At 48.8% G+C, this 24,337-nt stretch overlaps 2 protein-coding genes across 3 annotated transcripts in view; one reads left to right on the top strand and one right to left on the bottom strand.

The window, feature by feature from the left end:
- The window catches only part of SUMF1 (sulfatase modifying factor 1), a 29,311-nt gene extending 23,321 nt beyond the window's left edge, over window positions 1-5,990 (top strand). For both annotated transcript variants that reach the window (XM_021409467.1, XM_021409466.1), the window contains exons 8-9: window positions 1,890-1,949; window positions 5,211-5,990. In XM_021409467.1, the coding sequence (XP_021265142.1) occupies window positions 1,890-1,949; window positions 5,211-5,321 (171 nt within the window). In that variant the 3' untranslated portion in view covers window positions 5,322-5,990. The remainder of the gene's footprint in view (window positions 1-1,889; window positions 1,950-5,210) is intronic.
- Window positions 5,579-10,717, bottom strand: LOC110404782 (histone-lysine N-methyltransferase SETMAR). Its single transcript, XM_021409468.1, has 2 exons — window positions 10,133-10,717; window positions 5,579-9,803 (listed from the first exon to the last, which is right to left on the bottom strand). Exons 1-2 carry the CDS (start codon window positions 10,304-10,306, stop codon window positions 9,024-9,026), a joined length of 954 nt encoding a protein of 317 aa, XP_021265143.1. The 5' UTR covers window positions 10,307-10,717; the 3' UTR covers window positions 5,579-9,023.

Raw genomic sequence — 24,337 nt, 5'->3', positions numbered from 1 at the left:
TCGTGGCTTTTTTTAGGTCAGTTTTCTTATGGCTGGGTGTACCCTGGCTTCCCTTAAATGAGATTAACAGGTTGCCTGGGCTGATTGTGCCCATTAGTCGCTTATCTTAGAGTGGGGTACGCTGTACCCATATGCACCTTTTGGGAAAGCAGTTTCCAGAGATCTTCAGAAAGAGGAAACCTGCCCTAGGGGAGCAGCCAGGCTTGGAAACCAGCAGACACAGCCTGTGGGTGTGCTTTTCCTTGGGTACTTGCAGGGTGTAAGTGTAGGGGTGGGCCAGTTCTCTTTCTATCAGATTGCCTTTAAGCCTTTGCAGTAAGTGTGAAACCGCTGACGTTCCAGCGTGGTAAGGCTTCAGTATGAAGTGAAAATGTTCCTTGGTAGCTGCGTTTTGTCATATTGGTCAAGGCCTTGTCCTTCATGCTTTGTGGCAAGCACAGCACCCTCCTGATGCATCCTGAGTGCGTGGGCTGTCTGCTGGGCATGAGGGGAACAATAATTGGCAGAATTTCTTTTTCAGCAGTGTTTTGGTTTTGACTTATTACGGTGCCTTTCTGTGGTCTATCTTGTATCATTTCCATACTTTGTGGCAATGAATTCTTAATTCTAACTGCTAAAAGCTGAGCTGATGACTTTCCTGCAACCTGCATTTATTGATATATGTAATGGCCTTAGCAAAAAATACAAGCTTTTTTCTTCCTATGGTCCTTTTTTTTTTCTGTTAAGGTTTTGTCTAGAATTCCAGACATGATTTATATGTCCTACCATCCAGTGAAGCCATGTCAGCTTGTGCCTCGAGTGAATGGCTCTTTGAGGCTTGTACATGATAAGGGAATGTTTTGATTGCACACCAGTGTAAGGCAGACAAATAAAAATTCGTGCAAATGAACTGAGAGGCTGCTCAGTGGCTGTGCTGTCTTAGAGGTTTGCCTTGCCACTTCCCTAATAAAACAGTTTTTCTTGATCTCGCTGGTTGCTTTTATAGGACATATTCTTGTGGCTTCTTCCTGCAAGTAGATTCTTAGTGCACATGGACATTAAGAAGCTTATAGGAATGCTTGATATCAACAGTGGGAACATGCAGTATGGCAGCAGTCTCTAATGTTAAGTAGCAGATGAGTGCAGTAGTAACTACTTCACAGCTAAAAGGAACCACAGGGGAGAATTGCTCACCTGCTCAATAAATATGCAGCAAAGCTAGAAGAAGTGTTAACACGGGAGCCCAGCATCTCCTTGAACTTGTGGGCCATTATTTGGAGTTGGAATTGAAGAGGAATGGTGAAATAACTTTGTTAAAGCAATTCGAGAGCCAATTTCATAAGCAGTTGAAGTAAATCACCTACATTGCACTGCAAATGGATTTGCAATTACAGAATTGTTGCTCGTAAGCACAGTGCTTCCTGCAGACCTTTGCAGCTGTCACGAAGCTGCACAATAGCAGATCTAGCACACGGGGATGGGGAGCTGTTGCAGTGTCTTGCAGCGCAGTCACTAGCTTGTACTGCAGTCTGCACTTTGGACTGGAAAGGCAAGAAGCACTGAGCCTTGGAGATGACAACCCCTCTTCTCTGACCAGTCACAAATGGTCCATGGGTATGTTTGTGTGACCCACTGTGGTGGTGACACGGAGCAGTGGGACTGATGAGAGTCTCGTATTTCACTGAGAGTGCAGGCTGGTATGTGAAAATACGTGATCTTAGGAAAAGTCAAGAACTACAGGATCTTAACTGCTTTAAAGCTTTTTGGTTCAGGCACAGCTGAAGGTTTGTTTCCTCAGAGCACCTATGGATGCTGTTCTCTGTCTCCCTGCTCTCACAGCTTCCTACCCTTCTCCCTGTGATCAGCAGTTGCTGCCCATGTGAGTGCTAACAGTGTCCTCTCATCCGCAGAAGGGGCCCTCGTCGGGGACTGACCGAGTGAAGAAGGGTGGATCCTACATGTGCCACAAGGTACCGTGAAACAGCCTACTGCACAATTGAGTCTTTGGCCAGTGGGTTGGTAGCAGTTTTCGCTTTCTACTCCCGTTCCCTTTCTTTGTGATGTTATAACACTAAGCTGGAGGTAAGGCTGGGCAGCTGGTACTTCACGTCCCCGGAAAATTGAAAACGCCCTGCATAAAGCTGTATGGATGTTTCCCTTGTTCTACTGGATAGCGCTAGTTTCTCTCTGAAGGAGACACAGATGTGTCTGTGGCAAGGAGGAAGTAAGCGTAGATACTGTTGCCCAGAAAAACTGAAGCTGCTCTAGTTCTGACTTGCAGAATTTTCGGTTGCATGGGAAACTGAAAGCAACTCGACCAAGGTACTGCTTGTTCAAGAGATTCCAGCTCTAGATAAATGTATCTCTGTATAATGTGGAGCTCAATATGAAACTCGGTGTAAAAAAAACAGGTGACCTTTCATCATCTGAAACTCAAAACCATTTTATCATAACGCCAGGGCTGACCCGACAACCTGGAAAGTACCACAAACATTCAATGCAAGTTTTAACTCAGTGCAGATTTCTAAGCCTGAAACGTGTGCAGCTGGGTCCGAATGCTCACATGATGTCTTTGGTGGGACAGTAATGTGGCAGCTGCTGGTGCTTCTCATGTACCATGGGCTCTGCATGTGCTGTAGGGGTCACTCTGTTCAGTCTTATCCCACTCCTCCCTAGAAGACAGCTTTTAATCTTGGAGGACTCCTAGCCCCGACCTTATTTCCCAGCTGAGAGTTGTTGAATTAGCTGTTTTCAGATTGGTTGGCTTGGGAGGGAGTTGGGTTGGCACACAGCCCCGTGTGAATGTGTTATTAAGAAGTAAGAAAACAGAGAAGCCAAGAGCTTCCAAAGGATAAATTACTAATATGATTGCCAAGCTGTGTTCTTAGCCCAGGTGTCTTCATAAACACTTGCTGATGTTGGGAAGAATACTGAAGTTAATAAGAAATATTATTACATCCTAAGGAAAATACTTACTTGCTATAAGAAAATCATCTTCTGTAGAAATTAGCAGGAATTCATTTTAGTTTGTCGGATTTTAATAAATAAACACTCTTCAGGATGGGTAACTGCACTTCTCAGTGATCTTTCCTCTGGAAGTACCTCATCTGACAGTTAAATATTCTTGAAGAATGACTCCTGCCCCATGAACAACACCAAGTGTTTGGAGAGAGGTGGCTGGGAGACGAGTGTTTTGGCTTGATGGCCAATTTGAAATTCTTCCTGGAAATCTGGGTGCAGCCACAGTGGAATAACCATTCGTGTTATCTTGGTTTGACTGGTAGTGGGAAGTATGGGAGAGGACTTGCAAAGCTTCTTTCATGAACATAAATCATGTATTAAGCTGTTCACGTTGCGCCGGGGAAAGCGCTCGGGTATTTCTCATTGTCATTAAAGCTGTTCTGTTCCTTCTTCCCTTTCAAAGCCTGCAGCTGGGAAACCATCCTCATAATTAAATTAAATATTTATACAGTGAGATCCCATTTTCCACACTGATTTCATTCTTAGGTGAAATCAATGTCAGAAGTTAATTAGCGGTTTTGATTAAATTAACACTCAAATAGGCTCATCTTTGGTGATGAATAATGTGACCCATTTTAAAGGCTTGTGAAGATTCTGGTCTGTCCTGATGTATTTTGGAGGTGATGAAACTAGGCTGAGTATTGAGACAAAGAAATCGAGTGCTATTAGCACAAGGGCCTTTGATTGGTTGTCTGAAAATCTCCTTAGACTGCTTGCTGTTCTACCTCTTAAAGCTGACAAGGGCTCAAGCGTGCACCTTTCAGCTTCCAAATCCTAATAGTTTGCTGTTCAAGTCGAGGGCTGGACCTCTGCAGCGTGAGGTCGGAGCGGTGTGCCCCTTTCCTGCTTAGGGCAACAACTGCTCTGCGCTCCGAGTCGGTATTGGAGCTAGCAAAGAGCAGGGTTTGAGCTTCTCCTTAGATGGAGACAACTTGGTGCTGGCAGAGAGAAACATCGTGGTCCTGCTGGCTCTGCAGGGTGGCATGGCACAGTGCTGTCTGCCCGCTGTCAGGTTGTCACCGCCCTCAGAGCTGCACAGAGGCAGGAGCTGGAGTAGCTGAGCCCGAATTCCTGAAAGGATTTGGATTTGAAGGGGGTAGGAGTGCAACAACCGGCACCTACCCTCCCCTCCCTCCCCAGCGCCAAGTGGGGCGGCACTTTGCTTTTTAACTTGGCTGCTCCAGAAATGCGGTTCAGAGCATGAGTGTGTGCAGCTGAACCAGGCTGAGGGAAACAGTGGCACTGCTTGGTGGAGGCTTGAGCGGAGGAGAAGGCTGAGAACTGAAGCCCTGAGCCACGTGTTGAAGTGGGGCACGGCTCGGATGGCAGATTGTGCTGGGATGTGCCATAACGGTACAGCTGCCCCAGCCCTTGTTGGTAACAGCATGGCTGTTCTCCGTGCTGCACTCAGTAACTGCTCCTGAGCAGCCTGACCCAATGTAGCACAGCCCTGAACCTGGTTGGTTTTGCAATGTTTGGAAATCCCTATGATTAACATGAGATAATTAACAATATGTAATACTGAATAGCATACCTTTTTTTCCCCCAAGGAGCATAATGAGACAAATGTGCACTGAGACATGACTGAATCTGCACAGCCAAACAATGTACAAGGCACCTCCCAGCCCAGTGTCTGCATCTTGCTGTAAAGACATCTGGCCTTGCCTTGTTCAGCGGGGTCTCTGAAATGCAATGCAACTGAATCACTTCAGCAGTGGTTTCATTTTAAATCTAAATATTTTCAGAGCCACTGGTCCAGGTTATATTTCAATTATAAGTATCCTTAGATTCCTAGCCATACTGGGGAAAAGGTTATTTCTGGTTATTCTTTGCTTTTTACATCTCATTCAGCAGAATGCTTTTTTGATAGCTGTCATCACCTGGTCACTTTCAATTGGCCTTCCATTTCTTGATATGGGTAAAGACATGAATGACGGTCACTTCTGCTTCAGTCAGAGCAGGATGCACTAATAGTGCCCTCTGATGTTATGTTACCTGGCTGTTCCAACTGCCTCTTGTATCTGTTGCAGCTGCTCTCGTTTTGGTGATATTTACCTTCATTCTAGCACAGGGGCTTTGATCTGCATCGATTCAGTGGTCCTCCCAGCTGCATTTGAAATGATTTGCTCTATCACTCTAACAAGCTTTTGCCTGAAGAAACACAAGACGAGACAGGCTCTGAAGTGATCTTTCTCCCTCTTTCTCTCTAGTCTTATTGCTACAGGTATCGTTGTGCAGCCCGCAGCCAAAACACCCCGGATAGCTCTGCTTCAAATCTGGGGTTTCGCTGCGCAGCAGATGCCTTGCCAGACCCACAGTGACCAGATGGGCTGCACTGCTCTCAGGGAAGATGTATGCAGTGTCACCTGATGATGAGAGAGAATGGAAACATCTTGTGCTTAACGTTCCTGTTGGACAGAGAAATTCCAGCACTGGCCAATGCTGCTTGAAGCTCCATGTGCCTGTCTTTGGGGAACCTGGCCTGGACTTCCATTGTGACCAAACTTCTTAGAGGTACTGCTTTCAGTGGGAGTAGCCTGGAGTTACACAAGCACAAACCTGAGCAGAAACATGCTGACTGTTTTAAAAGGTTAACTTTATTTAGTAGATACTTTGGAAAAGTTCTTTAATAATTACATGTATTTATGTATCATTTGAATTTCCATGCTCAAATCTGGTAAACAAGGATTTCACAGACTCCTGGGTAGCTCTAAAAAAAAACTGAAGCAGCTGCTGCTTCCATAATGTCCTAGGAGGCATACTCACCATGCAGAAAAGAGATGAAGACAACAGGGGCAGCTAATGCAGCTGTGTGTTACGTTCTAATTGCATTGAAAATCGGATCCAGCAACACGCTTTTCCTGGTGCAATACTTACTCCTCTTTAGAAGAAGTGCCTTCTGCCACTGAGGGGGGATAATCATCACCATGAGGATTAGAAATGTATGTATTTGAATAAAATATCAAGCATTTCTTTATGCTGAAAACTTTTACTGGTGGACACACACTGGCAACTTGCTTGGAACTTCTCTTGGCTGGGTTGTAGGCTTACTTTGGGAACTTGCAAATCGCAAAAGTGGCATTAGAAACTGAGGCTAATGAATGACTGCTTGAACATAATTCAGTCAGGTAAAAGTATGGCAAATGCAACTGTGGGCCCTAAGCTCTAAGAAGGTAAGCTAAGAAGCTGTTGTCTGTTCCCTAATACAAGACAAACAACAATAAAAACAACACCCAAATAAAACAACCCCTCCTGGTTTAAAAGAACAATGACAGCAAGAAGGGGGTATACTGAGAGCTACCTCATTTTGGAATCTGAATGTATTTCAGCCCTGTCCCAAAGTGTTTTGTACTATCATTCACTTGAAGACAGTGCCTGGAAACGCTGCTAGAGCAGAGGTGTGCTTGTGCTAACTGGAGCCTCCACAGGGACTGTCTGTGCTGTCAGCTCTGCCCTGGCCCTGCTGTCCTCCTGGACCTGTTAGGCAGCAGTGGTGCTGACCTCTAGCAGGCCCTGTAAGTGCCTGTGTTAAACGGATGGAACTCGGCGGTCTTGTCAGATGCTTTCAGAGATAACGGTGAAAAATGTGATGGATGAACAGAATTTTTGCATTGATGACGCTCTTTCCCAGCAGTGTTTTCTTTGCAATAAAGTAGCTGCGGGTCAATGCAGCCTGAGGTGAGTAGAAACCCGTGGCTTGCCAGCTCCCTCTCCGCCTGGTGTTTGATGCTGGAAGGCACTGGAGGGCACGGGGGGAGCCCTTCCCTGAGCATCAGCCTCCGGGGCAGCGAGGTCATGTGAGCAGCAGCAAAGAATTACTCCAGAACACACCAGCGTGGTGAAAGCTAGGATTCTGTGGCAAGTATTTTGTATCCTAAAGGCTATTTTATCAGCATTAAATGTTTGAAATCTGTGTATTAAAAACATCTTTCCCTCTTATTCTTAATAAAATGGATTCTACCTTTCTAGAAGGTGTATTTCTGCCCTAAGAAGAAATACACTTCATAAAGATTTTGCAGAGTTGGTTTTGGTTTTTATTCAGGAAAAATGCCTTGGAGTAAAACAAACAAAACCAAAACTGTATACAATTCTGCACAGGGGAAAGTTCATTTTGCTATTTAAAAACTATTTCACATCTTTTTTTTTTTTTAGTACATCCTGGATTTCAGTCCACACCCCAGGGTAGCAGGTACCCATGCTGTTTACAAAAAGACGTGCTGTGACGGCCTACAGTTCAACAGCAGCAAATGATTTCATGTTCTTGCTGGGCCTTCACTGGGGCTGTTTCTAACAGTCCTGCAGTCTCCTGCTGCTCTGTGTGTGGAAGTTTGTTTTGGCCATGTAACGTCCTCAGTTCACTTGCTAGAAACAGCACGGGCTGGTGGGAGCTGGGCGGGTAGGGCTGCAGAAGCAGAAGGCTGCGTGCTCTGATTTAAGGCTGCTGGTGCAAGGACCAGATACTGCTAATGTGCTTCTCTGTTCTGGGTTTTGAATTTACACTTCCTTAACTACTCAAAATCAAGCCAAGTACGTATTCATAACAGGAAGCTAACAGTGCTGTCATCTTGAAAACCCATCTAATCTTGAGGAACAGGAATACAGGAGACAAATAAACCCTATTTGAAACTTTTTCCAGGAGGCAAAGAGGAAGCAGATTGGATCATCTACTCCCACACCTCTTATCCTGTAAGCTGAAAGTGTCTGGGTGGCTGCCACGATGCCCTTAGGGAGAAGAAAACCAGATAAGCCCCTAAATGAGATGAGAAATCTTGCCGTCTAAGCTATGTTCTGGATCCTAGTGAAGCACGCGTTCTGAGTTACGGAACCACACAGCATCTGTTCTGTAGAATCAGACAGCCCCGACCAGACCAGAAGAAATAAAGCTGCTGCCCACTATGTGGGAATGGTACCTTGCACAGCAGCTGGATTCCTGCAGGAGCCTTCTGGAGTGACGGAAGTGCAGCTACACAACGCTCCCCAGCTGCTCTCCTGCAGCGCCGCAGCGAGGACGTGCACAGCAGCACGTGCATGTTATCTCTGTGCAAGGGTAACAAAAAGAAGATGCAATCATTACTGTTTTCTGCTGCAGGAGGTAGGCCTTGCCTCATTCTGTTTGCCTCTGTAGAAACAGAAAACAGTAGCTCCTATGTTCCAGCTTCTCAGAATCTGTTGTTTTCAGATATGCTTTGCTTTAATCCGTCTCAAAAGCCAGAACAGCAGCGTCATACTGCACTCTGAATTTACTTTTTGAGTGCAAATTTATAGTGATGCTTGCTATTATTGCAGAAATCACAGTAGACCAGCCTCAAGATAGAAGTGCAATCATCCCATCTATCTAAACCACATCTACGAGCCTGCATACTGTGCACTCTGCACAGAAGCTCAACAGTAACGAAATGGAGCTAGGCCCTTAGCAAGGAATTCTGGCAAGCTGCTCGGTGTGACTGCAGGAGGAAAAGCAGGTGGGAAGCATTTCAGTGAATCATTTGGGGCAGGTTTTTAACATCGGTAAGAATTCCGTTTTGTGGAACAAGAAAATTGTAGCAACTCATTTTAAAGATGTATTTCTTAGAATAAGATTTAAGACATCTAATGCCCATCTTGCAAACTTCAGCATTCCTTTGCCCTTCTCATTCTGTGTGATTTTTCAGGGCTGCCTGTTGCTGTTACCACAACTCCCTTCTCCATACGTGTGTTAATGCTCATTCTTTCTGAAAGCTTTAGTGCAAATTAAAGACATAATTAGTTAACATGTGGTAAGCTAGCAGCTGAAAACAACGAGAAAGCACCAATCCTGGATCAGTAATTGAGATTGGAACACCCTGAAGCTCCAGCGCTCCTCCTTATTGTCCACCTTGAAAAGAGCCTCCAGGATACTGCATGAAGATCACCACACAATCTCATGTTTTTAGCTGTTACTCAAAGCCACGCATACTTCTTCAGTGTGTGCCCTGAGTTTGATCTAGCTGCACTTTAACTACTGGAGAAAATGGCACGGCTACGTATGCCCAGGGACTGACAAGCTAGGGCGAGCTCTCCGAGCATGCGTCTGCAGCGGGGAACAGGGAGCCGTCCCAGGGCAGGAAGGCAGCACACGTGCGGGAGCCACAGAAGCACGGCTTTCTCAGCACGTCACCTTCTCCTGAAGCTTTCTGTTGTCCCTCGGTAGGCGGTGCGTTACGGAATCTCCCAGAATAATCATAACAAAGTTCCTCTCCGGCAGCAATATCGGTGGCAGCAAAAAGCGCCAGCTTAGGCACCATGGAGTCAACTCGAACGGGCACCATGAACAAGTTGGGTTCGCAGGAGTGATTCAGGAACCTGCCCACGTTCCCGGTGTACGTGGGGTCCACGAAGGTCTCCATGACCTGCCCGCTATGGAGGTGCTCCCGCACCGCTATGATGTAGTTGGAGTCCTGGGCCGTCTGGGCCCGGATCCTCCTGCGTGCCTCCTCAAAGCCCAAAACCTCACCGGCGTACTCGCAGACAAACCTCCCCTCGGCTATGGGCTCCAGAGCGCGAACGCCCCACCCTTTCTCAGCCGTCTTGAACACTTCAAGCCGGACCTGCAAGCCCCTCTGCACAACCCTGTTCCGGCAGCTGTCGCCGCAGCGGCACATGGCGTTGCACTCGAAGAGCGGCCCGGCGCGCGGCAGGATGCGCGAGGCGCGGTAGCGCTCCCCGTGGCGCAGACACGAGCAGCTGCGGGCGGAGCAGGAGCGGGAGCGGCACGGGCAGCCCGGGAAGGTCACCTCGGTGGGGTCGACGGCTCCGTCCGTCCCAGGCACGCTGTCCGGGCTGTACTGCGGGGAGAGCGGCAGTCAGAGCGCGCAGGGCCGCACGCGGCGCTAGGGCGATGTGAACATCCGCCTTCTGCCGAACATCTGCCGGCTTGGCAGGCCCGCAGACGCGCAGCGGGACCGCGGTGGAGCTCGGCTCGCGCCGTCCGCGCGGCACTGGGGGCAGCCCGGCCCCACGCCCCCTGCTCACGGCTCAGCTTCTCGGTGACACCGATGCCCCCCGCAGGTGAACGATCACAGCACTGCGAACAGCTGCATTCGACCGCCCGGCCGACACGCGCCCGAGGCAGCCGCTACCTCAGTGCTGCTCGGGCCGCCCCCCCCCCACGTACCTGGAACGGCGGCGGGCTCTCCCCGGGCGGCCACAGCGCTACGGGCACGGGCTCCAGCCCGCCGCTCACGTCCCGCCCGGCCGCCATGGCGCAACCCCGCCCCGCGGCGATTGGCTGCCCGGGCCGCGGCCGCTCTGCCATTGGCGGAGGAGATCGGGCACCGCGCAGGCGCATTGGGAGCTCTAGGGGGCGTGGCGCGGTTGGAGGGCGCCATCTTGGTGCGTGCCGCCACGTGGGCTGAGGCCGCTGCCGCGGGTAGGGGCGGCCAGCAGCTCCGTGCCCCTGTCCCGGAGGCGATTTGTCGTTCCGTCAGTCCCTGGTCTGTGGTGGTGCGCGGGCACGTTCCCCAGAAGCGCTGTTTCCCTGGGCCGCTGCGGTTTTTCCCCTCCCCACCTCGCGCTGCGGCCCAGCGCCCCGGTACCGCCCAGTTACCGGCCCGTAGGAGCGGCCGCTGCACGGCCGAGCCGTGAGCACGGAACGTTCGCTGCTCCCCGCACCGCGCTGGTCCGCGCAGGAAGCGGCCGCTGCCCCGCCAGCCGTGCCGGGCTGCCCCGCCTGCTCCGTGCGGGACGGGGCGTTCCCTGCAGCGGGGGGGTTCGCGGGGCGCGTGGTGCGCGTCCGCCTGCGCTGTGCAGGGCGCCGAGCTCCTCCGTGCGTGTCCGACCCTGGGGACTTGCGAGTGATTTTTCGCCGAACTCCGTGGCACGGAGCACCGGCAGCGGAGGGGCTCCGCTGGCTGCTTCTTTCCCTTCTCATCTTAGGGTTTCTTTAACGCCCCTGCTTGCAGACTCTTGTCAGGTCGGCTGTACGTTTTCCTGTGGTTTGACCTTGGCATCTGGGTAAACGTCTCCATCAGCTCTGCGGGCAGTGCTTGCTGCCCTTCTGCCAGCGCACGGTGTGTCTGTTAGAATATTGATTTGCAGAGGGGAGTATAAAAAATCGATATCCCATTAGGTGGGGCAGAGCGGCAGTGTTCTGAGGCCAGCAAAGTTCTAAGACCGGTGTCTGGACATGAAGGCTGTGGGTTGTTCCACCACGTGGCTTCGGCCGGGCAAGTAGAGCACGTGTAGGGTTCATTCAGCTGCATTACAAACCATCAAATTTTAAATGGTGTTGGTAATGCAAAACAAACAAACAAACAAACAAAAAAAAACAACAGTTCGATTTGCTGTGGCATCTGTCATTTACTGCTGCTTAGCTCCAAACCTCAGAATGCCAGAACATAAATATTTTGCAGAGTATTTGGGCAGGATACGTAGATGTTAATAATCTGATACTGTGGATCTGCTCTTCAGTGCTTCAAAGTCCTGGAGAGGTGAGGAGTGAAGCTGGTTTATCACATTGGTATGAGAGGTGCACCACGTACAGGCAGTGGGCTGCTGCCTCCCTGCCTTCTGCCTGAGGGTGAGGAATCAACCCACGTGCAGTGTTTTCTATTCCCTGTTTTTGAACCATTCTCCATGAGACAACGCATCATTTGTTTTAAGATCTGCTACTTGTACTTTAGTGCAATTAATACCCATAGACCTCTGACTGACTGCAGATACAGTCCCCTTCCATGCACTGGGTTGCTGCCATCTCCTTTAAGATGAGCAAGTAAGTAACGTCTTAATACTGTCTGGCAAAAAGGCCAGTTTTTAGCCATTTACAGCACCATTTCTTTACGTTTTATAGCTTGTAAAGCACACTGAAATACTTCATGGGCCGAGAGATTGAAATACTGGGGTTCTGTGGGCTGTGCTTGTACAGGACGTACTGGTTTGCTGCCCGCTCCCCCCAGGCCCAGCTCAGTACCTGGAGTGCTCAGTATGTTGCGTATCAGCCATGTTTCTAGTCAGCATGAGCCCAGAATCAATGTAGGTGTAGAGGAAACGGTACAACTTGTTTGTGGCAAACACTGCGGTGGTCTTCCAAGCTGAAAAGATGAGCACACTGAGGTTCTTGTACTGAGCGAGTCATGAGCTCAGTGCGCTCCAAGGCTGGAGTGTTAATTGGGTTTCATCTTGCTGGTTCGTATCTGCTGAGGGCAGCTGGGTTGGAAGTCATCTACAAGCACATGTAGGCTGGGGCTGGTGAAAGCTGCTGGGCTGGAGTAGAGGGCTGGGTAAGAAATGAGCATTTTTATCTCCATGATGGATCCTGGGACAAATCCTTCCAGTTCCTGTCATGCATGGCATCTTGGTCTGCAGTGTTCCCTTTGTTCAAGGATCTGACAGTAAGAAAGATGCTGGTTCGGGTTTTTGTTTTATTTTTTTAAAGTAGTGTTTGGTTAATATCTTACAAGGTGTCAAACTGCTGATTCTATAATATTTATGCTCTCAAACATATGGTGTTTTGAAGTCTTTTTTTTTTATTTGCATTGTTGAAAAATATGTTGCGAAAGAATAAAAATGTCCCTTATCTTATCTTGCTGCTCCAGAACTGTACTTGGGTTTAAATGAAATCCATAACTTTCCCGTGTTGATATGACAACAGAACGCATTAGGTTGAAATTAGAGTAAGAATATAGATGAATGTTAGCCGTATGTGCAGAACGGTTAAATAAATCACTTAAATTTATGATTAAAGAATAATAATTCAGAATGACAAGCAGTGAAACAACGCTTTTAAGAGGGGAGGAGCAGTGTGGAGAAAGAATTATGTGTGTTTAATGCAGTATTTCACTGTAATGGTAAATCAATTCCTTTTGTCAAGGTATATGAACAAATTTATGAGTGTGCATATCTGGGGCAATTAGTAAGTGATCTTGTATAGGACTAAGATATCTAGTTTTGCACTGTAACCTTTAGATGCAATTTATCTCAAAGACTCGATGCTTAAAACGATCTAAATGTTCCTTCTAAAGGAAAAATGGAAGAGAAGAAAGAAACAATGTGGAGCTGTGGGTGTGAGGCTGCAGATGCGGGGCTGCAGGGTCATGTCAGTTCCTGCCTCAGCCACTCGTTGCTCTGCAGAGTTTCCCTCTGCAGTTCTTCCGAGCTGGGAATATGGATGCAGGCGATGAAGTCCTGCTCTCAAGTGATGGCTGCAAAGCAGAAATGAAGGCACTAAGTAAGGAAGTTGTGACTGAGCAGAAGATCTGGTTTTTGTACAAAACTCGGAAGATAATCTGTTTAGGTGTCGCCTTGCTCTCAGTGGCTAGCTTCATAATATTGCCTTTCTTACTTGTTTTCCTTATAGAAAATATAAGGCTGCAAAACTAAGGAACAGAATCTTAAATAGCTTGGTCTTTCTTGAAACAGGTAACTGGATTGGTAGAGGGTTCAGAAATGATTTGAGGGTCTAGCTGGAGAAACAAGCACGTTCTTTCCATGGATTCTTCGGGATGTACACAGATGGATGAATGGCTGTTTCCCCGAGGAGCTGGATGCGCTGCCAGCACTGAATTCTCTGCATCTATCCTCTTGGGCGAGTTGCCTGTCCCCTCCTGCCTCAGTGAGCAGGTGCAGCAGCTCCCAGTGCAGGCGGGCAGAGCAGGAGCGGTTTGATAAGGTCAGCACTGCTGCTCTCAGCCATCCGCAGTGCACAGCCAACAGAACACTATTTGAATGCGTGTCCTAGTCATCTCCAGCTTGCTGTCATCCCTACTTGTTGTAACATTGGCTACTTGGAAGTAGCAGTACCATTTCCTTGAAGAGAGGTTTGTGGTCGGATGCTTACTCAATTGGCATTTTTGAACTTTAATAAAAAGTTCAAAATCAGCTTTTGCTGGACCAGAGCACTGTAATATTTCCCATGAATGCTAAAGCTGTGGTGGCGGTGAGTGGGTTTTTTACAGGGCTTGCAGTATTTTCTTGTTGCTGTGACCCTAAACCTGAGGTTTTCAGGTGTTCCAGTTGAGTGCAAGTGTCTTAGGTGTAAGAATGGGCAAATGCAGGCTCTGAGAGCGACCAGCAGACCTGGCCTGGTGTTTCCTTTGGAGAAGAAACAGCTCTCCAGCCAAAAAAGCTGGGCTGGCTGCCTGAATCACTTCAGTGTCTTCCTTGGAGAGAGTGGGTAAGGGTTTGAAGAAATCCTGTGGGTTTTGGGGGAATGCCCAAACAGCTCCTTGTGTTCATCCAGGCTCCAGCATCCCAGGGTTTAACGTTCCCCATGGGTGTTCTCTGGCTTTATTAAGGACCTCACAGCGGGATTTCCAGACGTACAAATAAAATCTCAAACTGTAAATGCGAGGATCCTCGTGTAACACTGTGGAGTTTCCATGTAGGAGGTTCCATTTTAGGAATCCATCAGTGAGCATCATTGATCCGGGCCTCTGTGAAGCTCACAGCCCACATCACAGACTGCTGAGTAGGCAAAGGTGGGGAGTAAACAGCATTCCTGTCCTTTAGCAGCACTTGGTTGTTTAAAGGAGTTTGGGGAAGCAAGGGAGAAGTGACTTGGTTAGGCTGCCCCATGGATGATGCCAGAGTTAGCATCTTCCAAGCAGCAGTCCTGAGGACTGACAGCATCTGCACCCTAGTAGCTGACGGGTATGTTTGGGGTATTGCATTTAACAGCAGTATTTCCCTAATATGACATTGTGTTTTGTGTTACAGCTTGTTCTTTCATCTTTCCTCCCAACGTCTCAACATGCTTCTTGATTTTGGTTACTTCTCTGATCGTGTGGCTGGCAATGCATTGCATTCGTTTGCCGCAGAAGTCAAATAAGTCTGCCCTAGCTCTCACTGCCGCTGTGTTCTTTTTTTAATGAAGCTCTCCTTTTTGCTGCCTTGTGCTGTTTTATTGCCCCAGTTCAGTTTGTGGTGGTGCTGTATGGATGGGGAGGTGAGGACTGGCTGTCCAACCCAGCCTTTTGTAGAGCTGGCCTGGGGAGGTCTTCAGTTGCTCAGCTCCTTACTGGAGTGCAAGTACTGCTAGAAATGCTGTGACGCACATTAGCAAGATAATTATTTATCCCAGCGTTCTTCCTGACTCTGGCAGGCCTAATGAGATGGTAAGCTGTGCGGGGAAGCTTGAAGCCTCGGCCTGGCAGCTGTGCAGTGTTGCTGTTGCGGACTAGTCACCCCAATGACATTATTTGAAATATGGGGAAAATGAAGAGCAATCTCGCTTTCAAAGTCTTGCTGGTGACCTTTAAATTAGGGCTGGGAGCCTCATCATGAACTGCAGCTGCAGGATACACGACTTACTTGTTTTCCTTCTGCTCTGAAAGGTTGTTTTCAATGAAATTACCACTTATTACAGAAAGGTCAAATTCGTATAACCACATCTCAAGTAAGCAGGCAGTGACCTTGTTTCTCTCGGTACACTGCTTACAATTTCATAATTCTGTGCTTTTTTCTAAAGACCATGCTGTTGTTGTTCACTTATAGCATGTTGCAAATACGCACGTTTTATGGGCTGGCTCTGAACTGGTGCAAATTATTTCTGCTCACTCAGATGGAACAATGGTAAATTACACTGGAGCGAGGCTCGGTGCTTTGTAATAGTTGTTCTCAAATTGATCTCTGTCCAGTCTCCCTTGAAAATAATGCTTGAAGGCTGTTTTCAGCGTGTTGCTCTGCATGTGCTATTGTGCCTACTGAGATGTCAGTGTATGCTGTGGAGTGACTGAGGCTGCTCTGTGCATTTCAGTTGGTAAGTTGCACGTGGTTATGGAACTGATGGATAACAGTTGCAAGAGTTTGTAATGCCTCTGGATTTCAGTGCTACTAAATTCTGAAATCACTTAAGAGCTTGGGCTCGGAGTAGATTTGGTTTGATACCTAGAGAACCTCTTTTCCCAAGGGTCTGTGTAGATATTTCAGAACCTAACTCGGTGTTTCACAGAAGGTTCTCCTCGGAGGGGCTCCTCCTGTCTTTGGGAAGGAGTTGGTTCTTGAGGAGCTCCAGCACTTTCTGTACGGAGGTGCCCAAAACTGAACCCAGTACTCGAGGTGAGGCCTCACCAATGCCGAGTACAAGGGCAGGATTGCTTCCCATGTCCTGCTCACCACCCCATTCCTGATGCCAGCCAGGATGCCACTGGCCTTCTTGGCCACCTGGGCACGCTGCTGGCTCACACTCAGCCCGTGTCCATCAGCACACCAAGGTCCCTTTCTGTCAGGCAGCTTTCCAGCCGCTCCTCCCCAAGCCCGTAGGGTTGCCTGGGACTGTTGTGACCAAAATTCAATAGGACTTCATCGCGTTTTCCTTTGGCTGCTCAGAGAAGTGCGTCTATGCGTTCTTTTTCTTCTAATGCCTTTTTCAAGTCCCCTCATCCCCGTACTTGGGGAAGTTCCCTTGTTACCCACACGTGTGCCAGGAGGTGGCGGTGCGGCTCCGGGCTGTGGCAGCGCAGTTCCCGCGCTGGGCTCTCCGGAGCAGGGCAGCCCCTGCCCGCTGCTTGCCGGCAATGCGCGGCGTGAAGCGGTGTCCGCCCCATCCCGGCCGGGCGCTGCGCTTCGCCCCGCGGCGGGCCGTGCCTTCGCGGTGTCTGTAACAGCGATGCAGAAGCGTTCATGGCTCGGCGGCTTCTCCAGCTCGTACCGGTGCAGCGCTGACTGCTGCCGGCTGCGGAACGCTAACCGTAAATGTCCATCACCCCCACGTGCGAATCTCCTTGTGTTGCTGCAGGCGCTGTGTGCACTCCGCGTGCCGGGCCTGCGGGCTGAGGGAATGGCCTTTGCTCGTTGGAGGTACGAGAACAGACGGCTTTCTGATGGGAAGGCTCTTCCTCAGATCTGTGTGGTGCGCTCAGCCACCCCGGGCTGGTAACGCAGAGCTGGTAACAGTGAGAAACCGCTGTCTTGCCTTCAGAATAGCGGCTGTGTGGGAAAGGTGGGTAGGAGAGCAGAGGGCTTGTTGGAGAGTGCTCCTTTCGTTGTTGATAGGAAATGCTGAGACCATGAAGGAGACTGCTTGGGTTTGCAGAGTTGTGCCTTCGCTCGACAGGTAGATGCGAGGTCTGCAGTGGTTTGTCAGCGCTGCTGCTTTCCTGTGCAACTGTAATGTAGTTCGGGATGGCAGAGGCACTCTGCAGATGGTGACAGTTCGGGTGCTGGTGCTGAGAGCTCGGATTTAGAAGGGAAGTTCTGAGGAACGAACGAAGCCTTCAGAGCGAGCTCCCCCAGCTGTACCCCAGCCCTGCAGCCGCCGTCCCGCTGTCGTGCTGTCCTGGCTGCGCTCTGTTCCGCCGTGGAACGCTGCAGAGCGGCGTTGCTGCTGCATCGGCTCCCGTGGCATTGCGTGCAGAAGGCTTCAGCTGAAGCTGAACATCGGTTATTTGAGAGTGCTGCTTCCGCAGCAAATATCTGCGGAGAAACAGAGGTACAGATGGGTGCTGAAATCTGAGGCTACTTCAGTTTTCTGAACAGAATTTATAACCACGTAGAAAGTAAACCTTAACTCAGGTGCCCTTCATGGCACTGACCTCAACGCTGCTGCTACAGGCATGGCTGCAGTCGTGATCTCAGCCGGGATGTGGCTGTGCTGCAGCTGTGCTGTGGGATGCTGGTGTGGAAGACACAAGTTGGGTCTTGGCCAAGACACAGCGGGACCAAAGTCCAGAAGGGACTGGGGCTGGGCCTATGTGGGTCTGTGTGTGTCAGCAGGGCTCGGCAGAGCTTTGAAGTGATGTCATTTTTTTTAATTTTTGTAAACCGCACATCAGGACACATTGAAGCGCATCACAAAAGCAGTGAAGGACTGCGGAAGAGGCGCAGGGCACGGATGATTCACCAGGGCTGGCCCAGCAGGGCACGGCGCGGGACACTCCTCTTTCAAGTCCTTCCCATTGTTCTGGCCACGTTGCCGCAGCTGGAGCAGTGCTGAGCCTGCTGCCCGGCTTCTCCCTTCCCCAGGGCTCCGAAGCAGTCCTGTTTTTTCCTCTGTGTCCAAGCCAAAGGCTGGAGAAAGCGGTGGGAATCCTTCCATTGACACCGACAGGCTTTTGGTTCAGCCTGTTGTTGCAGAGGAGGGAACATAATCTTCAGCATTAAGCATCTTTGTAATTCATGTTGTGTTCCGGGGGGTTTAGATCAAATATTGACTAAATTCTTCTTTCTTCTTAGAGCTGTGCCTTGTGCCAAGGAGCATGCTGAAGCTGCCGTGCATTATCACGTGGAAACTTGTGTACAATGGCCAATCTGTGTTCCCACTTCGTCTAAACAAATGGTTGCTTAGCATCCAGAATCATCCTGCTTGGGATTATCTCCCCATATGCCAGTGTTGCAGCACTGAATGATGTGGATGTGCAGGGGAGGGCAGAGCCTTTTGTTGTTAATGGCTGTACAGCGGTAGCTGCGATGGTTTCGGGTTTTGTAGTAGTTGGCCAAATTCTGGAGCCTCGCCCAAATAACATTTAGTTTGCTCCAGAGATCTTTAGCTCGTGTGTTTGCAGACCTGTGGTCGTGGGATGCCAGCAAATAAAGTGGATTTTTATCAGCATCACAAATCTGCTTTGATAGCAGAGTATTGAGAAACTTTTAAGATTAAGGAAAAATCATTCCTATTGATAAGAGAACTGAATGCAATTACCAAGGTGCTTTGCGTTCTGCTGACATTGCGTGTAAATTCTTACTTTTTTCGTCCTTGCTGGTCGGTCTGTGAAGTACTTTGCATTTTCCCTATGTCCACACGTTCTCTTGTGGTGCATCATGCTGTACCTTGGCTAAGCTGTGTTGTACAAAGCGTGATTTGCTTACATCAGTGAAATGAGCTTTGTGTCTTTGCCACATTTCCTTGTTTAGAGGGCTTCCAACATATCCTTATTTTCCGTGCACGCTCAGAACGTTGTCTGTGCTCCGTGAGGTTTTGCCTGTCTCATTTCAGAACTTGTTGCTGCTGACAGCGGTAAGGGGTAAAACGCACTTGACCCACTTACGACACAAGACCTGCAGGGTGTGCTCTGGCCGAGGCTCTCCTTGCCGCGTTCCCTGTTTTGATTCTTGCTTTGTCCTTCCATCTGTTCATCAGTGTCTGCAGCTCTCCGCACCGAGGTCTGCTTGCAGCCTGCTGACTGCTGACTGCCGGTGCTGCTGCGTGCCCTCGTCGAGCCCCGCTCCCTTAGGGGCACCGTGGGCATCCATGCCAGCGTCAGTGCTCAGTAACTGCTGATTTCTGTAGGGTCACAGGATTACCCAGTGTAACAGATCAGAATCTGAGCACCGGTTTCCTTTAGGTAAGTTCATCCCAAGCTGTAAAAGTAGAATACTGCTCATGTTGATCGGGGCAGCCGCCCCTCAGAGCTGTTCTCTTTTATCGCTCTGGGATTCGGATGGAGGATGCCGGCATTCCTGCTGTGTGTGTACTGTCAGAGTGACTCCATGAACAAATACACAACCCTGCCATTGTGAAGTGCACTTTGAGTTCGTGGCCTGCCTTGTAGTTCTGGGACCTGAGAAGGATGCGTGCTTTGTTAAAGGAATTGGATTAAGTCGCTCTTGTCTAAGATTCAGGCTATTTTTTAAAAGAATTGGAAAAGAGCTTTAGACTTAATATTATGAACATGTTCCCCTTGCTCTTCCCACACGCGTGTTTTCCCAGTGGCTTTGGAAACGTGATTAAATCCAGATACGTGTTGGTGTCGTGCTTGGCACACGGTGCTATTGGCAGCATAACGAAAGCTTGGCGCCTGGGAGATGCACTTCCCTTGGGGAATGGGGGTGGCCACAGTCTCTGTTCTGCTGGCCCATGGCATGGCTGTGGAGGCTTTTCCTTCCCAGTGCCTTAAAGAGTAGGGGAGAAAACTGAAGCCCCGTGGAGCAGAGCAGAGCAGCCTCTTGCCTGCGGTTCCGGTGGCTCTGAAGGACAAGGCCGCGCGGTGACCGATGGCCGCTGGCTTGCTGCGCGGACCGGTTGCGCTGTGGCACCAGTGTGGCAGCGCCGGCCACGTCCCACGTGTGCCATGGAAAAACAGAGTGAGTAATTAACCATGAAGTCCGGCCTTTGGAAGCGTGACCTGGGCCCTCGGCAGCGTTTGTTAAAACAATTAGCGGGCTTCCATTCTAACGATATTTCCTGAGAAGCTGCAGAGGCCCATTTCACAGTCGGGGTGTTTGCAGTTGCTGAAATGATGGATAAAACTCTTCAAAGAAACCGTTAAGGTTTGGGGGGGGCTTTGAAAACAAACCCAGGCTCGAGGGGGGAAAAGCGCAACCGTAGCATCGAGCTCCTTTGAGATAAGGTCTACAAGATTTTTCTCAAATAATGAGTCAGATATGAATGCATCAGTTCAAAGAAACGTGCGGATCTCTTCTGGCAAGACGTGGTTATCGGGAGGCATTCGTTTTGTCGGCAGGCATTGTTTCCTGTGCATCTGCTTGCTCTCCCACAGGGTGACACCAGCTCTGCTACCAGGTGTCGTGTTTTACCTCCGGCTGGAGCTATGAAGGGGGGAGTGGCTTTTCTGCATGGTGTGTCCTGGGAAACGATCACTAACCAACCCAGAGTAATGATTGCAGTGAGCAGTTGGGGTGCCCTCAGAAGCATGCCCGGCGGGGAGGAGAGGCACATGAGGAGAGCGCTTCTCAGTAGGATTCTGTGTGAAAAGGAAATAATTTTTCTACAGAAAGTAAGGGGAGATAAAAGATTTTAACTCTGGGATTAAATCTGATGTGCTTCAGTCTTGGTTAGTAAAAATAAATGAAGTTTTTAATGATTTCATTTCAGATAAGCTGTTGTTTACAAAAACGGAGGGGTGAGAATCCCCTGCACGACGCTGCTCAGGGGCTGTGTGCTGCTGGGCTTTCCTTACGTATCACCTCGTCTACAAGAAACACATGAAACAAAGTGTCAGAGCCGTGCCTCAGTGCTGGGGGGGGAAATCCAGTGCGGGTGGTAGGAACTGATGATGCAGCCCAAAGGTGAAGCACCGGGCCATCGAGAATCTGCCGGGTTTGTGTTTTACAGGGCACGTAGAGATTCGTCAAAGGCATCTTGAGCAAAATGCTGTCAGCGGGGGCTGCAGATACATGCCTGTTCCAGGGAATACTGTACCAGCCAGATAAGTTGTCAATGCAATTTTATCTCTGCAGTTCCTGTGTGCAGTTCCTATCGGCCCTCCGCTATCTGATCATGGGCTCTCGCTGTTTGTATTCATACCCAGTTCACTGTGGAAGGCAAACATCATGGGGTACTGGCTTTGACATAACCCAGGCAGTGTCTTTCTTGAGAGCAGCAGGTTTGTCAGGGGTATCCATGACCTCTCCCCGTTTCTCCATTTACCCTCCTGGCAGAAGGCAGAACTGGTCCATCACCCATGTCCCATGTGATGCGCTGTTACATTGCTGGAGCCGTGGCGGTGGGCCACACCGAGATGCCATAGAGCGTGCAACAAGGTTGGGATTTTTCCTGAGCAACTGCTGGAAGTGCCCAAGAACATCCCTGTTCCTGTCATGCTGTGTTCCGGTTCCCTTGCCAGGAACCATGCGGGCAGCATTGGCTGAGTGGTGCCATGGGGTCTCAGCATTTGCAGCTTCACCACGTATAGCAGCAGAAAGGTAGGAGTAAGGGCAAAACCTGGGCTCTGAGGTGTTTTCTTGGTATAAGTTCCTTCCTAATGTTCTTTTTGGTACAAGTTTGATTTAACTGCTTGAGAAAGGATGTTGGATATTGCTCAGCCCAGGTAAAAATAGCCCCATTCTGTCATACTCTGTATTTTAATAAACCTTGTGCTAAGTGTGTGTGTTCCATGGCATAGCAGAGGTGACCTAAGAGACTTGTGGGGAATAATTCATCTCCCGCAGTAATGAGTTTTCTCTAACCCTCTTTGCTGTTTTCCATCTGCCTCAGGTTTTTGCTAAGTAAGAAATGAAGGGTGTTACCGATGAGGCTTGAAGTCCTGCTTGTTCTAAAGGCCAGCTGCCCACTGCATGGCCAGACTCGAGCCTGCTGTTGGGGTGCAGCGTGCTGCCGCCCTTGTTGGGGAGCACCAGTATTATTAGTATTGTTTGGTTTGCTAGAGGAGTTTTCTAAGTGTCACATTCATGTCAGGTGTGTTATAATTTGGACCTCGTCATTCTAGGTGTGACAAAAACAAAATCTGAATACGAAAGGCAGTGGGAGTTGTATGGTAATGGGTGTTTCTCTGCAATGGTTGTAGATATGGATCAAGGTAGAGATGTAGCTGAGATATGACATTAGGAACCTCATCTGAATTTTTACTGATCAGTAAAGCGGTCTCTCATCCATCCGTCAGGTGTTCTTTAGAGTCGGGGTACTTCAGAGCCTGGATGATTTCTTTTCCACCCCAGCTATACCTGCTGATCTTATTAAAAGTTAATTTTGGTGTTCAGAGGTTATAATAGAGATCTGTAGAAAAATGTTGTGCAGAACGTGGCATTTATCCATCTGTTGGCCATTGCTACAAACTGCATCGTGTGATGGAAGCTGTGCAGCGGGAGGTAGTGGCTGCTGGTCTGCTGGGATGCAAGGTCTGCTGCTTGTGGAGATCCATCGCTGTGAATCAGTGTTGCAGTGAAACACTGCCACGTGTTTCAGAGGCCCACAGGCCCTGCAGCACGAGCTCCGGGCTGTGCTTCCTCCTCTCATCCCCAGGGGAGGCAAAGTGCAGTGCAGAACTGAACGGTCTTTCCCAGTCTTTGTTTCTATGTTTCACAGTATTCGTGTTTTCTGTCCTATATGGAAATTCATATTGTGGAATATGTAATAAAAATGAATCTTATTTATGGCTGTGCATTCAAAACACTGGGGGAGGGGGAGAAAAATAATTGAGCTTGCTTTTCTTTATTATTTAAGATGACAAAAACAGAAGGGGTTGGTTACCTGAAGAGCATGAGGTATGTGCTGTTTTTGTTGGTGCTTGGCGGCTGGTGACTGTAATGACTGTGGAGGTGGTGACAATTCCATCACATCAGTTCAGGAGAGAATCTTGGGTCTCTGGGGAGCAGAGGAGGCTGGGTCAGCCTCTGGGAGGGCAGGGCCTCCTGACCAGCCAGGAGATCCTTTTAGGCCAGGAACCCGTTGGCTGGTGGAAATTAGAGATGTAGAGATGTAAACATGGGCTTTTGTGGTGCTGAATGCGCTGAAGACCAACACAGGACACAAAGGTAATTCTTTGCATTAGGGAAAGTATTCCTCTTTCCAGTTTTCCTGTGTGATATAGAAATAATGTGTTCTTTCGTATGAAGTTATAAAGGGAGAATTTTGCTGATCAAATATAAAGATCAGTGTAAATTTCCTTCAGAGTTCTCGCCGAGTAGCTGCTTTCCACAGTCTGACAAGGGGCAGTGCGTTTTCCTTGTTATAAGACTGATCTGCAGGAGCTGTGTGTCCTTGCAGTCTGACACCTGAACTCCTTCTGTATGAAGAGGAAAAACCATTTGGCTTCTCCTTCCTCCTCCTTTCATAATCTGTTGCTCTTACAGGGAGGCACGCAGGTGGCTGCGTAGTGTGTGCTTCCTTGCTCTTAGCCACAATGATTTCCTTCTCACTCTTCCTGCCTGTACGTAACAAAAGAAAAAGAAAAAAAAAAAAAAAAGAATTTTCAATCTATTTGTCCAAATGAACTCCAGAGCTTTCCTCCTCAACCCCTTCTATCCTCCGCTCTTCTTCCTCTGCCTCCGTTTTGCTGAGGGTTCCTACCCGAGCCGAGGAGCAGGATGCGGCTGTACTTCACATGAGGAATGGAAAGCTTCAGATCCATTTTTAAAACAAGTTTTTCGTAGTGCCCAGTGTCATGCTGTTTGTGGGACAGCATTATGTTGTGGTTTGGGAGCGCTCCTGCTTCTTCCAAGCAGTTTTCTCTGTGTTGCTGGACAGGTCGGTGCGGGCAGCTTTTTTAATCTATGAAAAGATAACGCAGATTTGCATTTATAGCGTGCAGTAAGGTGCTTTCAGAAAGCAGTGCATGTTGCAAAGCGGCATTACGATGATTAAAGAAGAAAGATGATAATCTTGAAAATATCCAGCTAGAAATATAATTGAAAATAAAACCTCAGTGTGTAGATTTAGAGAAGAGGATTTTTGTTTAGTCTAGTGACTCCATTAGTTTAAAGACCATTTCCATGTACCCAGCAAAGATTATGCCCCCGGAGCAGATGTAGAGTTTGGAGTCCTGCTGAGGTGAATCGTCTCTTCAGAGCTTGAGTTTGCAGGCAACATAAAGAAGGAAACAGCTGGAGAAAGCTGAGTGAGGCTTTTGGGGGTCGGCTTCCTACAGATTATTCTCCTAATTGCTACAGCTGAGCACACAAGAAGAAAGGCTGAGCTGGGGGAGGTATGTGGTTGAAAAATATGGCCTTTCTGCAGGCTGATTGTCGG

The sequence above is a fragment of the Numida meleagris genome, chromosome 11 (assembly GCF_002078875.1).
Source record: "Numida meleagris isolate 19003 breed g44 Domestic line chromosome 11, NumMel1.0, whole genome shotgun sequence".
NCBI classification, from domain to species: Eukaryota; Metazoa; Chordata; class Aves; order Galliformes; family Numididae; genus Numida; species Numida meleagris.
Note: the sequence above shows the minus strand (reverse complement) of the source record. Positions and strands in the feature narration are given on the sequence as shown.

Excerpts from the sequence above, each read along its gene's own strand:
- LOC110404782 (XM_021409468.1), bottom strand. The coding sequence starts at position 10,306 with ATGCGCCTGCGCGGTGCCCGATCTCCTCCGCCAATGGCAGAGCGGCCG. Across the intron at positions 9,804-10,132 it reads AGAGCCCGCCGCCGTTCCAG|TACAGCCCGGACAGCGTGCC; the intron begins GTACGTGGGGGG and ends CTCTCCCCGCAG.